The sequence below is a fragment of the Gymnoscopelus microlampas genome (assembly GCF_963454915.1).
Source record: "Gymnoscopelus microlampas genome assembly, chromosome: 20".
In the NCBI taxonomy this organism is placed as follows: Eukaryota; Metazoa; Chordata; class Actinopteri; order Myctophiformes; family Myctophidae; genus Gymnoscopelus; species Gymnoscopelus microlampas.
In genome coordinates this window covers 22401586-22408459 of record NC_139957.1, presented here as the reverse complement: position 1 = coordinate 22408459, position 6874 = coordinate 22401586, and the positions used below count along the sequence as shown (strand labels likewise).

The following is a 6874-nucleotide window of genomic DNA, read 5'->3' as shown; positions in this document are numbered from 1 at the left end:
TCAAATGGTAGGTAGGCTACTGCCCCTACAAGTCATACATATTTTTACACCTTGTCAAGCAGTGATAATCGCAGATCAGCCAATAGAGAGCTGAGAGAGGTGCGCCACAAGGATGGAGCAGGTGCAGAAGTGGCTTTCCATTTCTTTACCAAAAGCCTCCTTCCTATAAGGGCAGTCTAAATCCAATCAGCTAAAGAAGGATACAAGTGTAGATTTTATGCATTATCCATACCGGTATGTTGCTGGCTTTAGCATGCTACTGTGTCGTTTGTATCTGTTTCTGTGTTGAATAAACAAATCCCCATGTGGAAAATTAAGTCTCATCTAATCTAATCAAAGGCCTCCTGTACCGCAGCTGGCAAGCACCTGAGGTGAGAAGTGATGTACAACAGCTCCTGGTGCCCCTATGTTTCCATGCTGAAGTAATCCAGCTGGTCTATGGCTCGGTGGGGGCAGGCAAATTTAGGGCCCATAAGACCCTGTGACAACTCTGGGCTCAGTTCTACAGGACAAATTTCAGACAGGAAATAGAACTGTGTGTCCACAAGTGCAACTGCTGCACTACTCAGAATGGTCCTACGTGGTGGTCACATGCTCCACTACAACCATACCAGATGGAAGGCCCTCTTGAAGCGTGTGGAGGTTGACATCCTGGGTCGTTTTCCTGTCGCAGACCACAGTAACCACTACATTTACAAAGTACACAGTGTACTTTTATGTACACTGTGCAGCACTTTGAATTGCCTTGTTGAAATGTGCTATCATATACAGTATTAGGATTGCCTTGTGGGTGGACGGTGGTGGTGGTGGTGGTACATAGCTCGAAGAAGGACATCAAAGCACAGGAGTCACATATTAGAAGTATAGGCATTCATTAAAGAATGGTAACTTCACCAGTTCACCTCCTTTCTTATGCACTCTTAACTCATACAATTTTAGTTGGCAGGGGTTGACTCCATAACAACTGCACTGTTATATTGATCTAAGGAAATTTAAGTTATAAAGATGAAAGATTGTGCTTGATAATGAAATCATTGGTTAAATGCGTTTTTCTTGCCAAACATCTGAGGTGTATGCCTCATCACATCTGGGACTGTCTCTGGTGTGTGGGATACTGTTATTTCCTGTACTGGACTATGGTGACATCATTTACCAGAACACCTCTGAAACACATTCCTCCATTCCTTAAATGTCTATAATTATGTCTATAATAGTATTTGTAGATTTGTTTTGAGGTGTCCTTTATTGTACGCATCATTGTGTTATGTATGATTCATTGAACTGGTTATCAAGCTAGGAGACATTTTGATTGGTTGCTTTGCGTCTTCAAATGTTTTTACTTTAATTATCTTAGTTTTTCGAGCCCTTCACATCAACATATTCTCTTGGACATACTCAACATCTCTTTTTCACTGTGCCCAGCATTTCTAAAGAAATAGTGAGACATGCTTTTAAGTTAGACTTAGAAGTAAGACTTCTTTGCTGGTTCACCTTACATCTAGCTGTTCTTGTTTCTGATTGTATTTATTTACTTATTTATTTTATTTCTAAGATGTTTGTTTATTTGAATTGATTGTTTTATTTTGATCAAAATTGTATTCAAATTTAAATAATTTCTAAAGGTTGCTGATACTGACGTAGTGGGGTTTGAGATGGTGGAAGAGCCTTTATGTGTATGTCCTTGGTTGCTGATACTGACGTAGTGGGGTTTGAGATGGTGGAAGAGCCTTTATGTGTATGTCCTTGATTTGTTTTGTTCTGTGTTGTTGGATTGTTTTCTTGTTTTGTGTTGTGCTTTGAGGACCCCCTCGAAAATGAGATGCTGCATCTCAAGGGGCTTATCTTTCAGGAAATTTAAAATAAAATAAAATACTGTGGACAGTTAAGCCCCTCCAGTAGGGCTTAAGTACAAATGTACCCGAGAAGGACTTCCCATCATGCCTCGATTTATTCACTTGAAATAATTGCGCTTTCGCATGTTCACATGTTATTTGTGATGAAATGTGTGTGGGGTTTGTTGATGAAACCATGGCTGATGGAGCTAGTTTTGTAGGAGCCACTTTTAATTTTTAGACCTAGAATAAATAATTTCCTATATTAAGAAGTTGCCATGTCTGTTCATGCCAAACTTCAACCACCGGTAATTACAGTAATAATTACTTCTGCCCACAAATCTGAGCCTTTTCTTTAAGCTAAAGATTTAGTTTCTTTTTTTCTGTTCATCATCTGTTGTTTCTCTGGGATTCACTTGCCTCAAAGGCCCTGTAGCAGCAATAAACAACAGAACAATTAGACAAATGAAGAGGGTCTCAAAGCAATAATACTAGCCAATGATAAGAGCTTGATTCAGGCCATTTATTTCAAACATTGCTTTCCAGTAATTAAAAAACACATCCTGCTTTTCCTAATAACAACACTTGCACACGTGAAGCTAATAAAGAATACTTGATAATACTGCACAGTACATGCACTGATGCTATACTTGTGCTTAGTACATATTGCGCCATAATGTCCCGAAAATAGTTAGAAGAGTAAATGAGTAGTACAACTTACTCCCCATATTTGTTTTATTAAAGTATGATGTGTAGATAAGGTATTTGTTGTTGCCCAAAGCTGTGCAGCTGGGCTGGAGGTTGATTACAGAGAGCTAAAACAAATTGCCGGGCGATAATTTCATACCCATAGTCTTTAGTCGCAGAAGCAATGAGAAAATAGCATTTGATCAATGCAGCAACACGGGGTAATGTACTGTATGCTGAGTTCAGTGTGGTCACTCACAGTGACAACCCTTGGCCTTGGTGACACACTGATCACACATGTAGTCCAACACTAAGTTCTGGGTTGGCTCCCTGGAAGGTGGGAGCAAACCCAGGGGAAAGCCAGGAAAGGAAGAAGGCGCACTAACTACGTAGATACACTGCAACGCAACAGCAGAGCTAATGTAGCAACACTGCAGAGCTCAAGACCCTGATGTTAGACAGGAGGGTGTGGAGGGCAGCGATTCAGGAATCCCGAGTTGGTGTTGGCTAGATATGCGCAAAAGTATACATGTGGAAATATGCAGATGTTAAAATATGCACATAATATACACATGGAAATATACAATGTTAACAGAGAGGTGTGCATAGTGTGTGTGGCTGTTGTTGGTAGTGGGGAAGTGGGATGTTGCTGATGTTTTATAGTCGTCGTCGCCCCCCCGCGCTTTGGATAAAGACACTATTGAAATGTGTTTGTTGGAACACCTGGCCATTGAACCTGGGTCACTGCAGAGGGGGGAGTGTTTTACCTCCACCCAGACACCCCAGAAAACACTCTTTCTGTAGAGAACAGACACCAGAGTTTATCTGGTCCTACACTTGCGGGGCAGGGGCAAACAGAGCTGGTGTAGCCGAGATGAAGGGCTGGCCGATAGGGCAGGCCGGCTAATGATGTAAGGGTTGTAGCCCTCAAACAGAGCCTTTCTCTCCTTTGGATGGGACAGCGCCTGGACTCTTTCACTTGCCACTGTCTCTGTCACTGCCCTGGGGACAGGCCAGCTTGCTGGGCGCTCACCTACATACTTAGGGTGGCCTTGCTTAGGGGCTGGAAAGAGAGAGAGAGAGAGTGAGAGAGAGAGAGAGAGAGAGAGAGAGAGAGAGAGAGAGAGAGAGAGAGAGAGAGAGAGAGAGACATGAAAAACAAAGTTACCATGTAGAAGGCAAACTGAAAGTGAGAGAGCGTATACACTAGTTAGGGAAAGAGAGCACCACTAAGGGTTTCAGTTATGATCACTTTCAGAACTATAGAAACACTGACAGCCAATCAATTAACAAAGATGAGGAGACAATTATGAATAGCTAATGCTATCAAGCATTCCTAGTCCTTAATAATTAATTTGGGCCAGATTATATTGCTTCGGGCGAGTGCCTGGGGGCACCAGCCAATTTGCCATACAATTTGTACCAACACGAAAATAATTAAAAACGTTAATAGTTTTCATGGACAGAAACGGCAGATACATTAATACAATTTTAACTAAATTTAACTTTGATCTCTCTCTGTCGTTTGGGTTAGGTGTTTTCTCTCCGCTACCCCAGGTACGGGGCAGAGGGGCTATCCTTTTACCACCCCGGCCCGGGGGGGGTTCACCCGGACTATATTTCTGGGCACACCTCTAGAAGCCACGTCACTGCATCATCATCCACAAACAGAAGGCCATGCATCCCATTGGGAGCCGGATAAATCGGGCATTCCAGGATGACATGGTCTGCAGTTCGTTCCTCTGCGCCACACTCAAATATGCATAAGAAGAATAAGTCAACTTAAATGTAGCTGCTGTTGTGCGGCATTCAGCACGACGGATGCAAGGAGATTGGTGAGGAGAGAGATGCTGTTTGTTTCAAGTACATTTTGTTGCTGATACAAAATATTTTCAAAGACAATTACTAATCCACTCCCTTCTGGTTTTCTTTTCTCTGCACAACATACAGCAGTAGCAGGTCATCAATATCCATTTGGGGGCTCTGACAAATCTGGAGCATGCCGCACATTGCCGCACGTGCATGGCACCACTGTTTACAGAACGTTCATCATCACATCACATCCTTATCGTTATAATTATCATTATAGTTATCACTCTTAACAGCTCAGTGCCCATGTGGTTAGAGTTTCCGCCCTGAGACTGGTAGGTTGGGGTTTAATCAATGAGTCATACAAAACTCTATAAACAAATGGTACCCAATGCCTCCCTGCTTGACAATCAAGGGTTGGATTGGAGGTAAATCCCTGAGCTACTTACTTTTCATTCTGGTTAGGGACAGTAAATATCTTACTAGCGAGGATCTCTATACGTGAGGATGCTTTAGCAGGCCTGTGGGATGCTGATACAGTCCTTGACTCATGGATGGTGCCTGCCAAACCTAGTTTTGTCTTGGGCTGGGCCAGCTGGCAGATCCGTGGAGTGGCCACTGCATTCAGTACGGCTCGACTCACCTGCAACCAAACAGATTGCATGAATAAAGGCTTATTTACACATCCTTGCATAACTGAGATTTTAAACCACACTGAGAAAATGTGTAAATGGACTTTAGGACTCATTTTGTTATTCCGTCCCTGAAGCAAACTCAGGAGATCATTGGTTTATGCAGACCATAAACCCTATATTGCCTGGTAACTGTGATCAGTTGCACTCACAGGGGCCAGCAGTGGTCGGTTGGGTTGCCAGCCAGCCACAGGGAGGCGAGGCTGAGCCAGAGAACATAAACGATCAGAGGCATGTGTCTTCAGGGCCCACTCACTCACCACCCAAATAGGAGACACCCTGGAGAGCAAAGGAGAAGGGTAGAAAGAGGGAAGAGGTCGAGAGGATAAGAGCCAGGAGGAGAGCAAGATGAGAACGAAAATGAGCAGAACAGATAATGAAAGTGTGGAAAATGGTATGTGTCAGATAGGGGTAAGCAAAAAATGTAAAGGTTACATAAAAGATGAAAAGATAGGGAAGGTGAGATAAATAGAGAGCAGGGTAGGAAGGAAGTGGGGTGATGGCAGAAGAGGAAAGAGGAAGTGGTGACGAGAAAGATAAATAAGAGTAAGCAATTCATTGCTGACTTTGAAAGTTTTACTATAAGGAAGAAGGATTCATGTGGATAACATGAAATATTTACCTGATTTGTTCAATATCCCCATGTACTTTTTTTCCTCTACACAGCTGCGACCATCGGGGTGTTAATTCTGCAAGCAATACAATTAAGCAATTATAGAGGTGTGTGTGTATGTGTGTAGGGGGGGGGGGGTTGGGGCATGACGGGTGCAAAGACAGACATACCAAATGTGGTCGTTGAGTCAGTCCTCTCTTTTGCCAGCTCATCCAGCCAGTACACAGAGCGACTGGAATAGGGAGTAACCAATTAGTGATGGGGAACATGGGGAACTAATTATTGATTATACAAGGGGACAAAACAGAGGGAGAGATTAATGGTTTTGGGAGGGGGTGAAGCAGTCCAAGAAAGACAGAGACGCACCGAGTGACAGATAGATAAACAGAGACAGACCTACCGATCTGGATATCTGAGCAGGTCAGGCTTTGGCTGAGCAAGCTGTTCTGTCCGAGTTGCCATGGATACTGGAGCTGAGGGGACAGAGAATCATGTAATGGTTACTTAAAACTATTCCCCTACTATGTTATTGCATGGCTTTCCCCTGACAATGCATAGTGTAAAAGTTGACCTGAAATGGATATCCAGATTTGGGTAAATTCTTTACCCTTGGAGTTAAATGAATACAGGATTTACAGTGTGCTAAGGAAGATCCCTGTTGACTTCACTTTCCTTTCCCCACCTGCAGACTTACTACAGTGAAAGTGTCTATTGGCTTTTGGGGTTTGTGCATATTTACATAAGCATGATCAGTTGGATAACTTAACCTGCACAAACAATTCATTAGGACATCATTAACAAATAGCCTATGTCAAGATACAATTCTAAATATCTATTTGTGTTCAGCACTGATAAAGACATGGAAAATAACCAATACTATTTACATTTTAATTGATTTAAATAATCAATTACATACGACTTCTAGCAGCATACCCTACTTTTAATTGTCTGTGTGATGACCTTGGTCCGAAATAGTTATCTTTGATCTCAGACTGTGGCCAAGTGTGTGATCTCAGACTATCTTGTGGGTTTTCTGTGTTTGTACCTCTGTGTGAAGAATTAAGGCCACAGCATTACTGCGCACCACAGTATAATTCCATCCAACATCACGATTCGGAAGCCATAATCATCACTGTATGCAAATACAACACTATACTGGCAGCTACAGTAAACGCAAAGGACCTAATTTAGTTCCGTGTGCATTACAATAGTTTGCAAAACATTAAAGAAAAAAAACGTAA

General features: G+C 42.4%; 1 protein-coding gene across 2 annotated transcripts; it reads right to left on the bottom strand.

The window, feature by feature from the left end:
• Positions 1–2399: 2399 nt before the first annotated feature.
• On the bottom strand, positions 2400–6261 carry LOC311036849 (sperm microtubule associated protein 2-like). 2 transcript variants are annotated; one of them, XM_084045864.1, is made up of 6 exons: positions 6034–6261; positions 5804–5865; positions 5643–5709; positions 5173–5299; positions 4812–4971; positions 2400–3582 (listed from the first exon to the last, which is right to left on the bottom strand). In XM_084045864.1, exons 1-6 carry the CDS (start codon positions 6093–6095, stop codon positions 3341–3343), a joined length of 720 nt encoding a protein of 239 aa, XP_083901990.1. In that variant the 5' UTR covers positions 6096–6261; the 3' UTR covers positions 2400–3340. The 2 variants fall into 2 exon arrangements, with proteins under 2 accessions (XP_083901990.1, XP_083901991.1); XM_084045865.1 differs by having other exon boundaries at positions 3455–3582; positions 4778–4971.
• Between the last annotated feature and the right edge of the window lie 613 nt (positions 6262–6874).

Coding starts and splice junctions, on each gene's coding strand:
- LOC311036849 (XM_084045864.1), bottom strand. CDS start 6,095: ATGGCAACTCGGACAGAACAGCTTGCTCAGCCAAAGCCTGACCTGCTC. Junction 5,866..6,033: donor CTGCTCAGATATCCAGATCG/GTAGGTCTGTCT, acceptor TCCCTATTCCAG/TCGCTCTGTGTACTGGCTGG. Junction 4,972..5,172: donor ACCGACCACTGCTGGCCCCT/GTGAGTGCAACT, acceptor GTTTGGTTGCAG/GTGAGTCGAGCCGTACTGAA.